Source organism: Elephas maximus, chromosome 1 (genome assembly GCF_024166365.1).
Source record: "Elephas maximus indicus isolate mEleMax1 chromosome 1, mEleMax1 primary haplotype, whole genome shotgun sequence".
NCBI lineage: Eukaryota > Metazoa > Chordata > Mammalia > Proboscidea > Elephantidae > Elephas > Elephas maximus.
Window position 1 is genome coordinate 196,208,791 of NC_064819.1, and position 16,786 is coordinate 196,225,576.

Sequence of the window (16,786 nt, forward strand, 5' to 3'; positions counted from 1 at the left end):
GAAATCTTGGGTAACTTTGGGTGAATTCCTGTGGGCTGTTTGTTAAATGCCTCCACGCCTTTCTAGAAAAAGAGAAAGTACTTTTATCTGAATTCTTACTAATGAAAGTTGCAAATGTTCTAATAATGTAAATAGCAAAAGGGAGTTGTGATGCCCATAATGATAAAACTTTATGAGGAAACCAATTAACGAGGAACTATAAGAATGAAGTGCCAAATTTTCTTTGTCATATCAACAGGGGAGCAGTATATTTAGTGGAAGAGTGAGGTGCTAAGTCAGACTCGGATTTAATCTGTTGAAAAATCATTTTCCTTCTCATTAGCTTCAGTTTCATCATCTGTAAAACAAGATAATAATTACCATTTGCCAACTTTGTTATTACGGAAGAAGTAAGGAAATGCATATTACGTAAAAGGACAAGTGGAATGGAGACAAAGAAAGGCAAAAAGAAAAAAATAAATTGATATCAGTCCATCTTTCCCCTTCATTACCTGGACCTTATGACATTCAATTTAAAGAAAAATATGATAGAAACTAATATGGACCTTTATTTTGCTTTTAATAGAATTTCTGTGATCTACTTATGTCAATGAGTAAAAAAAAAAAAAAACAAAAACCTGTTGTTACTGAATCAATTCTGACTCATGGGGCCCCATGTGTTATAGAGTAGAGCTGAGTCCCATAGAGTTTTCTTGGCTGTAATCTTTATGGAAACAGATTGCCAAGGCTTTCTTCCACAGCATCAGTGGGTGGGTTTGACTGCCAACCATTTGGTTAGCAGCCAAGTGAAAACCGTCTGCACCACCCAGGGTCCTGTCAATGGATACAGAAATAGCCTATCTACTGGGGAAAATTAAGAACAGAAGATAATGTGCAAACAATAGTTATTGTAATTATAAAAATTTTATTTCACTCCTACTTTAATTAAATCTTTATAAGCACCATGTCATGTACTGGCAATCTAGAAAGAGGATACTGGAATGCTTTAGTCAATAACAAACTGCAAGCTGATGATGTGAAGTTACAGCTACATGGAGCATGTGAACAAGACCACATTTAGAAAGGTTCACTTGGGAATCCCATGGCAATGCACAAAACAGGAATCTGGCATTGATTTATTCACACTTCTGATGGTCGGAACCCAAAGCTTGTGCATGTAAACATCAAAAGAAATGTTTTATCACCTTGACAGTTAACAGTTTGCTAAAACTTGACCCTGAAAGCATAAATGTTGCCGTCTTGTTTTCTTGACCAGTGCTTGGCTACAGGTTGAAAATATTGATTCCTTTAAAGTTTAAATGATGCCTAAAGGCTATGTTCAACATTGTGCAGTTCAGTTATCAGCAAGGCCTTTGAATGTGTGCATTTCTCATATGTGATCACCAAACCATTATTCACCTAATGAAACTGAAAAAATTAAACATCTTCAGCCAATGTTTTAATTTGGTCCTCTATTAAAAGACCCAATTGCCAAGGTGTTTTACATAAATTTAATTCACAAGTATGTACACAAGAGAATCACTATAAAGGACACTGCTTCCTGGTTTATGAAGAGAAAGCTTGCCCTCTACATACACTAAAACATACAAAAAAATAATCTACAAAAATCATTTACAATTGATTTTAGCTAAAGAAAAAGCTTTCTTGGGGGAAAAAAAAATGATTCTGTGGTAGTAGTATTTTAACCATCAAAAAGGAATGTGAGTAACCAATAAATATAATGTGCTTTCTTCATATAGACATATTTACACTTGAGTCTTTGGCTTATGTTATTTTCTAAAAAGAACTTTAAATGATCCAGCCATCATTGCACATTAAAAGAAAATAAGACAGTTATATATATTTATATAGAGATCTGTTACACTTGAAACATATTAAAAAATGAAATATACTATGAATTTCCACGGCTTTTCTTTTCCTCTTCCGTTAAGATTTAACATCCTTTATCTAAAAAAGGGAGAAAAATGTCACATAGGAAGTATTAATTCATGCAACAAGTGGTGGTTGCTCTACTGAAACCAGGAGAGAAAAGGCTGCATATTCACTATACAAACACAGCTAAGTTCTCATTTGACCAGGTTTTTTCAATCTGGTTCTTATTAAATATAACTTACGTGGCACGAAATGTTGATGCTGTAACACAGTAATAGAAACTAATTCAGTCCTTTTTATTAAGATACACAACTTCATAAGAAAAATACTTTTACTTCTTGAATGTAAAAGTCCCCCACCCCCCACATTAAAATCTTTCTGCACAGGTGTAATAGGTACAACAATTGCTGGCTCAACAGACGGACAGGCTTCTGTTTGGATGTACTTTTAAAAGTCTCACCCAACTAAGACGATTCCAGGTACTCCAAAGCTACATCATAGCAGAAACGGTACTGCTCCTGAAAGACGTTAAACAAAAGGGTTGAGAAAAGTTAAAAAAAAAAAAGGTAATAAAAATAATAGCTATCAAATAAACACTCAACGATTTAGAGTATTTAAGAATTACATTTTTTTCTATATATGATTTTAATATCTGGGTGTACAGGGTTTACATGTGAGTCTAAATGATCCTGGGTTAAGAAAGAAACGTGAAGTAAAAAGATATGCTATCTTTGACTAATTTTTTCTATCAAACTTTGTTTCACATCTCTACAATTCTTATTTGATTATGCTAGTAATATCTGATTATTATAGAAAAATTTCCCAGCATATAAAAATACAAGAAAACAAAAAAAGTATTTCTATATATAATTCTATTATCATAAGCAATTGCTGTTAAAGTCCTACCTTATTTTGCTTCCATTTTTTTAATGAAGGTTGAAATATGGCAGTAATTATTTTGGAGTAAATATTTTTTTAAAATATATAATTATATATGTATATTTCAGGATTAATTTTATATTTTCCTTTCTTTGCTTAACATTTTGAGTCTTTTTCCATATTATTAAACATCTCTTTTAACACAATTTTGATACTACATAAAAATCTAACATATGGAGCGTTTGACCGTCAAGTTACCTTTTTTCTTTTTTCTGTTATAAATAATGCTACAAGGAACATGTGCAAACATTCTTCTCCGCATTTCAGATTATTCCTTCAGGATTAAAAAAAATCCATTTTTATCTGTCATTTCTCAATTTTAAATTCATTATTTTTTACAATTTTTGATTCATCGGAGTATTTAAGTAAATTTTTCAAGGGTGGCTAATGGTTCTTAAATTTTCTGAGGCTTTTTATACCTGAACATTTATTTCTGCTGCCTTTATAAATTTAAGGCAACTTGGCTGGCAATAAAATTTGCGTGTTTTAACCACTTTCCCTCTAAGTCCATCTCTGTGTTACTCCATTATAAAGAATTTAGAAAATTCAGAGACTGTATTCCAAATTATGACTTACAGTATGTAACTCATTAAAAAAAACTCTGTAATGTAAAAAAAAAAAAAAAAAAAAAATTCTGTAATGCAGTCAAAGTGGGTAAAACGCATGCTGAATTGGAGAATAATTTAAAAGGCAGATTATTTAAAGAGAGCTTCCAGGTGTCTCCAGCAATAAACTAGGGTAATAAGAACTTTCTGAGAGTTCTTTATTAGTCCCACCCTAATTATCAAGTAGGTGTGATTTAAATTAGCCTACCACTGTGGTAAGTGCATCTGAAGAACCAAAAATTGCCTGTAACAGTTAAGTCTCTTACATCGGTCTCTAGCAATTTTGTTTACGCTCTAAATTTTCTTAGCAAACTTGTCAGTTCAACTCAACAGCACACTAAACTAATCATTAACTGTGACTAAACACAAATTTTAAACACAAATTAGAGGGTGGTGTGTTTAGTTGGAATTCATGGGACATGAATATAAAGGAAAATAGCAGCTATTTTTTTTTTTTTTTAGAATGCCAGAGTTTAGCCCCCCACCTTTTTTTCCTTTTTAAGTAAAAGTGGAGAACCCGGGTTAGATCTGGATGTCAAGAGTTGAATTCTGAAGCTAGGAGTGGGCCCCCTGATGGTTTTAAGAAGGCTCGATCTTAGAGATGGAGGCAAAGTTCACATAAGAAATCTTAAAACAGCGAGGAGCTTAAAGACATAACCACTACCCATTCAATCTGTAAGAAAGACCTGAGAGTTCTTCCTTTAAAATCCCTCAAATCCATCCCCCTTTCTCGATTTCCTCTGCCAGCACCCCAGCTGCAACCAACGTCATCTTGTCCAGATAACGGAAATAAACTACAGAAGAATGGCATGGCATAGCGGGAATTTGGAGAAGGGGTAGAAGTCTGTTGTCACTCATAAAAGTGAAACGGTATAAACCTAACTCTTCAAATTTTGCCTCAGGAAGCATTGCACCTCTTCTGTGAGCAATCCATGAGCAGGAAGTGGTGAAAATGCTTTAACGTTTATTGAATTGCTCATTTTAGTTATCTGATCATCTTGATAAATGTAGGGCAAGCAACAATGATGTCTTGGTTTTTCTGGTTCGCTTTTCTTTGAGTATGTAAACTACACAGCTGCTCCAGGCCTGATCCACCACACACATGTTTTTAACCCACAGAAATCTCTCTCTTTAGAAGTAAGATGTATTAGAGAAGTTTAACTTTGTTACTCTGCATACGGCATCCTCACCCCAGGGGCCCCCACACACTTACGCCTATTATCTCTCTGTAAACACGCACGGACTGTGTTCTGATTTTACGAGTCCTGGCAAACTCAAGCATCATATAAATTGTGTGGTCTGGAGTACTGAGACTTTAGAAAGCATTATGCAAATAAGGGAGTTCCCTGCCATATCCTACAAATAATCATAAAGAATGCTCAAAGTATCAGTCAGCACCTGCCACTAAGCAGAGTGAGCAAGATATTGCATCCCATGTATTGGAGGTATCACGGCGATAGAAACAAAAAAAGAAAAGAATAAAGAGGTTGTGGTTGGTAAAAAAAAAATTGTACATACTTTACACAAAAGTAATGAAATGGAAAATCATTTTCAATATGAATAAACACATCCTTTTTTTTTCCCTTTACTACAGAGGCAGCTATCTAATAGGGCATTTTCCCAGTGAGCAGGCAGGCAAACCTGATCTAACGAGCAGGTTCAATAAGATCTGTGCTTACACCAGGTCAGGATCAAGACCACTCTCCTCTACAGCAACATTCTTTGTTGTTTGTTGTTGTTGTTAGGTGCCTTCAAGTCAATTTTCCACTCATAGTGACCCAGTGTAACAGAGAAGAACCGCCCCAAGGGTTTCCTAGGCTGTAATCTTAACAGGAGCAAATAGCCAGGTATTTTGTCCAGAAGAGCGGCTGGGCAGATTTGAACCTCTGAACCTTTTGGTTAGCAGTCGAGATGCTTAACCATTGTGCTACCAGGGCTCCTTAGAGTTGGCTAAGATAAAGCTGGGACTGATTCCCTAGGGGAGGTGGCTGCCTCTGCTTATTTCCTCTGTGTCAGTACTTTAGCAACCTAACCTAGGAGTAAACATTTCCTTGATGGTGGGCTGTAACAGGGCACAGTAGTAAATTGAATCATTATTCCTATTCCAGAAGGGTGGGGTCTTTTACACATAGCACCCTAACATTAGGAGCTGCACAAACATGGGTGTGGTCTCTACAAATTCCCTGCTTTGACTCAGGAAAAAGACTATTTAAAAGGTACGCCTCCAGGTGTGCCACACACATGGTTTTCCCCAATTACAATGAAGCTCTAAAATATCTAGTTATGGGTACAGTCCATCCGCATTATCCCTCATTTCTGATTCCTTATTCAGGAATTCATATTCACTAAAAATACCCATGGCACATTTACAGACGTGCGCATGCGCAGAGCAGCAAAAATATTCCAGCTGAGGTTGAATAAGGCTGGTTCGGTATTTGCTAACTTAGTATTTGCAAGGACTTTATTGAACATAGCAACCCTACGGGACAGAGTAGAACTGTCCCAGTGTTTCCAAGGAGCAGCTGCTGGATTTGAATGGCCTATCTTTTGGTTAGCAACCATAGTTCTTAACCACTGCACAGCCAGGCTCCAATTTATTGACCATAGCTACTGCAAATAATGAGAATAAACTGTATTTAATTCTGGTTTCTGATCTATTACAGTACTGACTTGATCCAGTCCACTTCACTCCTCCCACCCCCCACCTTTCCACATAAAGGATCAAATAATCAAAGAAATTATTAAATATTTTAATTATTGACTATACATTTTCCTTTCCAACCACTAGTTTTTACTAATAGCAGATGAAAACTGCTTTATAGCCCCTGTGGTTCACCAGATTTCAAAACAGGTACAAGCTGAAAATTGCCAATGAGGCAAGCTTACCAATTTACAATTTGACCACAAAATGAGGAATTACAGATTATGACTAAAATAAATTTCAGCTATCTTTCAAAAATGTTGGGTATCTAAAGTACTGATCGAGCCTATGAGTGTACTCCTCAGTTCAATGCTTTACCAGTTATTTTAATGTGCTCAGAAAACATGAAAATACACAAGAATAAAGGCTAGATAGCAGGATCTATTCCTATTTTAGAACGATTTACCAATGGTTATAGTAGCAAATATTTATTGGCTGTTAATAGAAAAAAAAAAATTTCTTTTTTAATAGAAAAAAAAATCTACAAATTTCCCAAATTAAATGAAAATAGTTCTCTTTATCATCAGCAGTTGTATGTAATGTGCGATTAAAAGTTTATATGGGTAGAATGAGATATTCAGCAATCCACTAGTTAGGTGAGAAAGTCCCCAGAAAGGCTCATTTACACATCTGATTCCCCACATATGTCTGAAGTCAAATCAACCAGGAGGTACATGACTAAACTCTACAATCCCTTCTAAGTCTAAGATTCCATGACTTACCGGGGCTTCCACCATGTTTGGCTTGCTATTCCTTAGTGTCTTTACTGCATGGAAAACATCAACAACATTTTGCCGTTTTACCATTTCAACAACAATGCCTATAGCACAGAACATGCCACTTCGCCCACCACCATTTCTGAAAGCAAAGAAAGGAAAGGCATTTTACATAGCAGCTTTTGGTGACTATAGGCTACATCATTCTATATGTTTGGGGTGAAAACAAAAAACAAAAAACTGTCTTTTTTTGTTTTTCTTTTCCACCTGCCTCCTTATTTTGCTTCATGTATGTGTGTGTATGTGTACAGGGCAGACGGGAAGGAAGCTTGAGCTAACTCCACCCTGGTAGTTTACACATACGGATGTACTATAGGCATGCATTGCTGCAACCTAGATACCTTGAGATTTCAATATATTTGTGAACTGTAAATCATAAAAGTGGTTCAGAGTAGTGCTCAGAATAGTTTCAATCATATAAAAACTATATAATAATACATATTTTTAAAAAATACAAAAATTAAAATTAGTAGTTAATTATATTTCTGGGTAGGGTAAGCAGACTGTTTTAAAACAACTATGGAGGTCTGTAAGATGTGACTCAGATACTCTTTACCATAAAAATGCAAAGGCTACTAAGAAAATGAGCACCAAGGCCCCCGAACGGCCAGGCCAAGTTGCCATACTCACAGGCAGTGGATGATCGTCCGGCCTTCCCCTTCCTCGCATTCCTCCTGCCATTTTTCCACCTGGAGTATCAGTTTCAAGAATGACCGTTTAGAGCCAGGCACTTCCCGATGAGAAGCCCACCCTAAGTACTGAAACTGCTGTACCATCAGATAACCTTCCTGTGGCTGTAAAGGCAAAAAAATTTCCATAAGTAAGTTGGGACTACAATTTTTACAAAAAAAAAAAAATTGCGTATCTCAATTTATACCAGAATATAAGCAACATTTACATTGGGTTAAGTCTAGTTGAGGTAAGTTACAGGAGCAAGAAACACGTTACCCTTTGTATCTGCCACTCCCTCACAACCCATATTCAATAATCAGTTCCCGTGAATGTACTTCCTAAATAACTTTCAAATCCATCTCTATTCCTCTCCACTGCCATCAATGCACTCTAAGTCTGAATCATCTTTCACATGAGTTAAGATATCATCTCCTGTTTGATTTCCTTGAATAATCTTTTGTCTCCTTCTAATCCATTCTTACTGCAGCCATCATGATTATTTTGAAATATAAATATGATCTTGTCATTTCCCCGCTTTTGTGGCTTCTAAATTATCTTAGCATGAAATCTAAATCCCTACTATGACTTTAAAATTCTCATGTGATCTGGCTCCACCTCCATCCCCAACTTTCCCTTCACTATGTAACATGTTGTTCACATTCTAGACACACATACACACACACACACAAATTTGTGTCATTTAAATGGTAAAAAAGAACTATATAACACAAAATTGGCTATCTTAACCATTTTTAAGTGTACAATTCAGTGACATTAATTACTTTCATCATGCTGTGTAACCATCACCTCTATCTAGTTCCAAAAGGTTTTCATCACCCTAAACAGAAACTCAGGACCCCATAAGCAATAACTCCCTAGTCCTCCTGCCCCTGGCCCACTACTACTAATAAACTTTTGTTTCTATGCACTTGCCTCTACTAGATATTTATTTCATACAAGTGAGATCACACAATATTTGTCCTCTTGTGGCTCATTTCACTTAACATAATGTTTTCAAGTTTCATCCCTGTTGCAGCATGTATTAGAACTACACTACTCTTTCTGGCTAAATAATATTCAATTGTATGTATATACCACATTTTGTTTAGCCATTCATCTATTGATAGACATGAGTTGTTTCCACCTTTGACTATTATAAATAATGCTGTAATGAACACTGTCATACAAGTATTGTTTGAGTTTCTGTTTTCAAGTCTTTTGGGTGTATACCCAGAAGTGGAAATCTGGATCATATGGTAGTTCTATGATTAACTTCCTGAGGAACTAACCACCCAATGTTTTCCACAGTGGCTGCACCATTTTACATTCCCACCCGCAATGGATGAGGGTTCCAATTTCTCCTCATCCTTGCCTATTTTTCTGATGATAGCCATCCCAGTGGGTGTGAAATGGTATTTCATTGAGGTTTTGATTTGTATTTCATTTAATGACTAATGATGTTGAGCATCATTCATGTGCTTGTCGATCATTTGTATGTCTTTTTGGAGAAATGTCTATTCAGCTACTTTGCCCATTTTTAATTCAGTTGTTTTTATGTTGTTGAGTTGTGGGTGTTCTTTATATATTCTGGACATTAAACACTTCCTGGATATATGGTTCCCCCAAATTTTCTCCCAATCTGTAGGCTGTCTCTTCATTTTCTTGATAAAGTCCTTTGACACAGAGTTTTGTTTGTTTTTTATTTTAATTTTGAGGGAGTCCAACTGATGTATTTTTTCTTTTTTTGCTTATACTTGTAATGTCATACCTAAGAATCCATTGTCAAAAAGAAGGTTCTGAGTGCCACCCCTGTTTTCTTCTAAGAGTTTTAGGTTTTAGTTCTTACATTTAGATCACTGCCTCATCTTGAGTTGATTTTCATATGGACCCATCCTAAAATGTTAACTCTTTCAATTCATGAACATGGGGTCCAATTATTTAGGTCTTCTTTAATTTTTTTCAGCAATGTTTTATAGTTTTCAGTGTACAAGTCTTTCATCTCCTTAAATTTAGTCTTAGATATTTATTCTTTTAGATGTTATTGTAAATGGAATTATTTTGTTAATTTCCTTTTCAGATTGTTCATTGCTGGCATATAAAAACAACTGTTTTTGTGTGTGTTGATCTTGTACTCTGCAACTCTGCTGAATGCATTTATTAGCTCTACTAGCTTCCTCGTGAATTCACTGGGATTTTCTACATATAGGATCATATCATTTATTAATAGAAAACAGCTTTAGTTCTACCTTTCTGATTTGGGTGTTTTTTATTTCTTTTTTTTTTTCTAAGTGTTCTGGCTAAAACTTCCAGTACAATGCTGAACAGCAGTGGTGGAAGCAGGCTTCCTTGTCCTGTTCCTGATCTTAGAGGGAAAGCTCTCAGTCTTACCCCGTTGAGTATGATGTTTGCTATAAGTTTTTCATAATGTCTTTTATCGTGTTGAGGAATTTCCCTTCTATTCTTAGTTTGCTGATTGTTTTTTATCATGAAACGGTGCTGGATTTTGCCAAATGCCTTTATTCCATCAATAGAGATGACCATATGGTTCTTTTCCTTAGTTTTATTAATGTGGTATATTACATTAATTTTCTGATGTGGAACCACACTTGAATTCCTGGGATAAATTCCACTTAATCATGGTGGTGTATAATCCTTGTAATGTGCTCTTGGATTTACTTTGCTAGTATTTTGTTCAGGATTTTTGTATTATATTCATAAGGAATATTGGTCTATAGCTTTCTTTTCTTATGATGTCTTTATCTGGATTTCGTATTAGGGTAATATTGGCCTCATAGAATGAGTTAGAAAGTGTTCCCTCATCTTCTATTTTTTGCAAGGCTTTGAAAAGGATTGGTGTTAATTTGTTAAATATTTAGTAACATTCTCCAATGAAGCCATCTGGTCCTAGACTTTTCTTTGTTGAAAGATTTTTGATTGTTGATTGCTTTACTTGTTATAGGTCTGTCGACATTTTCAATTTTTCTTGAGTCAATTTAGATATTTTGTGTGTTTCTCAAAATTTGTCCATTTCATCTAGGTTATCTAGTTTGTTGGTATACAACTGTTCATAGCACTCTGTTACAATCCCTTTTTTTGTTTCTGTAGGGTTGGTAGTAATGTCCCCACTTTCATTTCTGATTTTAGTTATTTATATCTCTTCTCTTTTTGACTTGTCATTCTAGAAAAAGGTTTATTTTTTGACAAAACCAACTTCTGGGTTTATTGATTCTCTCTCTCTTGCTCTTATTCTCTATTACATTCATCTCCACTCTAATCTTTATTATTTCTTTCCTTTTGGTAGCTTTGGGCTTCATTTGCTCTTCTTTTTGTAATTTCTCAAGGTGTAAAGTAAGGCTATTGATTAGATCATTCCTCTTTTTTAATGGAGTTTTCAGCTATAAATTTCCCTGTGAATATTGCCTTTACTGCATTCCATAAGTTTCAATATGCCGCACTTTCATTAGCTTAAGTTGTTTCCTAATTTCTGTATTTATTTCTTCTTTGACCCATTCGTTGTTTAATAGTGTGTTATTTAATTTTCATATATTTGTGAAATTTCCAGTTATATTTCTATTATTGATTTCTAGTTTCATTCCATTGTGGTTGGAGAAGATGCCTTGTACAATTTCAATCTTTGTATATTTACTGAGATTTGTCTTGTGACCTAACATATGGCCTATTCTGGAGAATGATTCATGTGTACTGGAGAAGAATGTATATTCTATTGTTGGATGGAATGTTCTATATATATCTGTTAGGTCTAGTTGGTTTACAGTATTGTTCAATTCCTCTATTCCCTTATTGTTCTTTTATCTAAATGTTCTAACATGTTCACCTTTTTTAAATCCATCGATCATGCCATGTTCATTTCCACCTCAGGGACTTTGTCCATGTTGTTCCCTTTGTCTTGAATGCTTCCTTCTTCCTTGTTCTTCTCATTCTCAATTACAGTGACTACCTTATCTCAGCTTCCTCAGAATTTTTCTGGTTTTAGCACTGACATATGTGTATCCGAGGAAACCTCTCTGTCCTGAGCAAACCAGGACAGTTAGTTACTATACACCCAGATAACTCCTACCAATTCTTTAGATTTTAGCTTAAACATCACTGGCCAAAGAAGTCTTTTTGATTACCTGGCTAAGCTACCCAGTACAATACCCATCTTGTCATTGGTGTACACTACATATTTGATGAATGAAAGATGTCAAATCAGCGAGACTGCAGACATAAAAAAAAAAAAAAAAATCATGCAGTAACAGGGACTAGTACTAGTACACCAAATATACCAACCAAAAAGCCAAACCTAGTGCCGTCAAATCAATTCTGACTCATAGCGACCCTATAGGATAGAGTAGAACTGTTCCATAGAGTTTCCAAGGAGTGCCTGGTGGATTCGAACTGCTGACACTTTGGTTACCAGCTGTAGCACTTAACCACTACGCCACCAGGTTTCCACACCAAATACAGGGGAAATAAAATAAAATTAAATAAATAAGTAAATAAAATGTTGACAAAATAAATGTAATACAGACTTCAGTTCCTAGAATTTTTTTTCATATAAACAGCACAATAGACAGATCCTACTTTCTTAGTTCAGCAGCTATGATTTCTCATCTAAAATATTACTAGAACCATAATGTAACAGATGTGCAAACATAATGAGATTCCATTTAAATTAACATCTAAGATATGGAAGAATATTATGACATGACTGAAGCTATTCCTTTTTTCTCCACTGAAATGAGCAATAGAATTGGATATGATTTTATCCTCTGCTTATAAGTTATATACTTATAGACTTATTAACCAGACACACATAGAGCCATTTTGATGAAAAACACTGAAATATGACAATCCTAATCACATACCTAAATAATATACAAACATAGAGCTGGTACTGTAAAAAACAGAGCATTTTTTCTTTTTAAAAACAGTGTAATTTCATGGAAGTTACTAATGTTTTCTTTTCAAATTTTGCTTAGTATTTGATTTCATAATCTAAAGAGTTATTAGTACTTTTTTTTTTTTTTTTAGAGAGAGTCCTTAAATTTAATTTGCCATTTAATAAAAAGCACACGAAAAGTCAGGGAACGGCCTCCTGAAGGACATAGTTGCTACTTTGCTCCTGGTAAAAGGCACAGCAGTAGCAGCACTGGTTCCACCTTCAGAGCTGGGCAAAGTCAGATGTTGGGGTATTTATTGCTGTTGTAAGATGTTGTAGAGTTGGTTCCAGCTCATAGTGACCCTACGTACAACTGAATGAAATACTGCCCAGTCCTGTGCCATCCTCACAATTGTTGTTATACTTGGTCCCATTGTTGCAGCCAGTGTGTCAATCCATATCACTGAGGGTCTTCCTCTTTTTCACTCACTGTCTACTGGTCCCTTCTGATAATATGTCCAAAGTATTTGAGACGAAGTCTTGCCTTTCTTGCTTCTAATGAGCATTCGGCTGTACTTCTTCCAAAAGAGATTTGCTTGTTCTTTTGGCAGTCCATGGTATATTCAATATTCTTGGGACATTTAGAAGTATGAAATTGTAGGTAGAAGCAGAATTGATGACAGCTGTGATTTACCTCTATCTGCATGCATAGGTCATTTTCTTATATGGAGCCCTTCTACAAGGGTCCTTCTGTTCCAACATATCCCTTCCTCCTGACGTAAAGTTTCTCTGTTGTTGATGTTATTATTATATAATTTTTCAATCCGAAGCCTTTTCTGGGCCGGATGTCAATACTAATAAAACATTCAGTCATTCTTGAGATAAATCTACATATGCTCAGGGGCCAGGCACAGACAATCAAACTAAATTGAATCAGTGCATCTGAATCTAGATTTCCAGTAGGAATAAGTTAGTCTAGCAACTCACGAGAGAACCTAGCTCCCAGCATACCTGCATTCCTGCTTTTAGAATGCATATTTCATTCTAGTTCTAAGGTGTAAGAGATTACTGGCTTTGGAATTGACTATGTGGTACTTATTATTACTGTTCTCTCTGTTATCTGAATATAATTATACCCCATCCTGGTCATAATTTTAACTCCTGTATCAGCTCAGTTAGAATGATTAAGCAATGACTTACTCTTGTTAGGTTGCATATCCTAAAAATCCGGTTGATCACATCACAATCCATTGAACAAGACATACATTCCACTTGGATAGGGCCATATCGCAGCGTCCCTTCTTCAGGCCAATACTGAGGGCAGCCCTAGAAGATGAATGTTTTGAAAGAAAAAGAAAATTGGAGTTATTTTTTCTAATTAGGGTAGTAAAGTACAGATTTTAGCATTTTACTACTACTAAGTGTGTACAAGTACACAAAAGCAGCTCATAGGCATTAACCTGGGACAAGTCGACTTCATTTAACATCACAATGGACGTACAGCCATAATCATACACTAATCTCCAGAAGTCTTTCACAGTATTTGGCAGAGGGTATTGTGTGACGATGAAAGCAGCTGGCTGCCTGTAGCTCTGTGAAATAACAAGGTAAATGGAGAAACATAAGAGACTTGAAATGCACGATCAATTGTAAAAGCAGATTCAATATACTAATAAGACCTAACAGCTTCAAATAGAGATTGAATTGGATTGCTGTTTAAGCCATGGGATAATAGATACGGACTACTGGAATATTCTAGAATTAGTAATTAGTTAGTTTGAGGGTAAGACTTTGATCTGCCTTGGCAACAAGTCTAAAATCAGGAACTGAATGTTTACTTTGCTGAGAAAAATAAACACAGGACCAAAAAAAAAGAAGAAGGAACTAAAGAACTTCTTGAGGTTAAGGACCTCCATGAGGTACCTCTTGGGCTGTTTCAGTTTTCCAAAAGTAATCACTGTCAGTGAGGCTGAAGGCAAAGTAAGCTCATTTCCTAGTGTGTGTGTGTTTGTGTAGCTATCTACTGGAAACCCTGGTGGTGTAGTGGTTAAGAGCTATGGCTGTCAATCAAAAGACTGGCAGTTTGAATCACCAGGTGCTCCTTGGAAACCCTACAGGGCAGTTCTGCTCTGTCCTATAAGGCTACTCTGAGTCGGAATCAACTCGACGGCAATAGGTTTGGGTTTTTTTTTTTTTTTTTAATAATTTTTATTGTGCTTTAAGTGAGAGTTTACAAATCAAGTCAGTCTGTCATATCTAAGCTTATATACACCTTACTACATATTCCCATTTACTCTCCCCCTAATAAGTCGGCCCGCTCCCTCCTTTCAATCTGTCTTTTCGTGACCATTTTGCCAGTTTCTAACCCTCTTTACCCTCCCATCTCCCCTCTGGACAGAAGATGCCAACACAGTTTCAAGTGTCCACCTGATACAAGTAGCTCACTCTTCATCAGCATCTCTCTCCAACCCATTGTCCAGTCCTTTCCAAGTCTGATGAGTTGTCTTAGGGAATGGTTCTTGGCTTGGGATTCTTCTAGTCTCAGTCAGACGATTAAGTCTGGTCTTTTTATGAGAATTTGGGGTCTGCATCTTGGGGGTTTTTAAAAATCTATCTACTGACTGTTATGTATACTGTCAATTCTTGTTATACACAGTAGTCATGCTCTAAAGCTGTTGCAAACACTGAATTTCCAAATATTGAACCATTTCTCTCAGGTGAAATATAGGGTTAGATTCCAGTGAGCTTCTAGTTATAACAGTTTCATTACTGATCAACATATAACCTTGTTTTGTGCGTTTCTGTTTAAAGATGCTTTATTTAATATATATTGCTGATTTATTAACATCAAACTCATTGCTAATTGCACTACAATTCATGCACAAAGCTTATCTAACTTAAGTATTTTCTTCCTAAAACACATTGCAGCCTTCTTGTGCTTAGGAACACTAGATAGCACCTCAGCACTATGCTTGGGGGCCACTTTAAACAGTGAAATCACCGACAGAAAGCACACATACACACACACAAAATGTAGAGCTAAACAGACTACAAAAAGGACACTTGTTTACAGTATGAGAGCTAAAACAAGAAAGCAGAGCATAGCCTTGTTCAACCTCAACCCATCTGGCCAGGGCAATCTGTTATTCTACAGACTGACGATGTATGTAGTGATATAAACCAATGATTTGTTAAAAAAAAAAAAAAAAAAAAAAGATGCCTGGGATAGATTTCCTCAATGTTGATAAAAAATTTTTTTTGTGCTCTCCTAAATCATTAGTATCATACAGGTGTCTTAACATCAGTGTAGAAGCTGATCCTTGGATTTCACTGGGACATGTTAACCATAGTATTCCATTCTAAAAGACTCTGAGATAAATCTAAGTAGATGGTAATTCACCTGGCTACTTTTAACTGACCAAGACCTTACTAAGTTACGCCTGCATCTGCGGTAAATACCTCCTAAGAATGGTATGAAGGGCATGAGAAAGGATCAGATGAAAGAAGTAAGCTTTCTCCCAACTAAATGTCTGATCTACTAAATGGGAAGTAAGGCAAAGCAGACTGATAACTATTCATTTTTTGAGTCACAGAGAAGAGAGGTGAATGAGGAGGTGATGGTAGGGGAGAAGACTGAAGAGTTCCTATTTGTTTTCCTTATTAAACGCAGAAGCACATCTAAGGCTTTGAAATCATAGAATCCTTGGCCTTACCTCCTAATTCTTCATAATAGGCAGGGTAAAAGGGTGTGTAACACTAACAATGGGGTTGAGGTAGGGAGAGGGGGAAGAGTCCAGTCCTATTCCTGAAACCCAAACCAACCATTACTCTCTGAAGGCCCAACCACACTATTAAAACCACAGAAAAGTTTCAACTATAAAATTTATCTTTGTCGAGTCACAGAGAGTAGGAGCAAGTAGAATAAAAGGTCCAGTGTTTATATTGAAAAGGTAATCTGGAAATTGAGATAAATGTGACAGAGATGCCAAAGACAAAACATTCAAAGGCATCAATACCTTTCTTTGTGTCAACTCAAGACAAGAACACTGGACAGAGCAATCAGATGTCAACCCAGATAGAGAAATGACGAAAATAAATCATGATAAAAAAATGCTCAAAACAGGGAAACAGTGATGTCATTATGTAAAAGAAGACAACATTAAAACAATAAAGAGGGACTAAGAAATATAGTCATAGATCTTTCATATGGAGAGGAAGATGGAGAGGAAGACAGGGCGATATAAAGAAATAAAAGTTAGGTTTAAACTTAGAAAAATAGGGGTAAATATTAAGGTAACCACAAAGAAGACTAACTATTCTACTCATCAGAATAAACTAC

At 35.8% G+C, this 16,786-nt stretch overlaps 1 protein-coding gene across 5 annotated transcripts in view; it reads right to left on the reverse strand.

Moving 5' to 3' along the window:
• Positions 1–895: 895 nt before the first annotated feature.
• The window catches only part of PTPRK (protein tyrosine phosphatase receptor type K), a 694,658-nt gene continuing 678,767 nt past the window's right edge, over positions 896–16,786 (reverse strand). For 3 of the 5 annotated variants that reach the window (XM_049901556.1, XM_049901470.1, XM_049901252.1), the window contains exons 26-30: positions 13,908–14,039; positions 13,648–13,773; positions 7,524–7,687; positions 6,840–6,975; positions 1,959–2,390 (exon numbers count right to left, since the gene is read on the reverse strand). In XM_049901556.1, coding sequence (XP_049757513.1) covers positions 2,337–2,390; positions 6,840–6,975; positions 7,524–7,687; positions 13,648–13,773; positions 13,908–14,039 — 612 coding nt within the window. In that variant the 3' untranslated portion in view covers positions 1,959–2,336. The other 2 variants (XM_049901316.1, XM_049901385.1) reach the window with 2 other exon arrangements.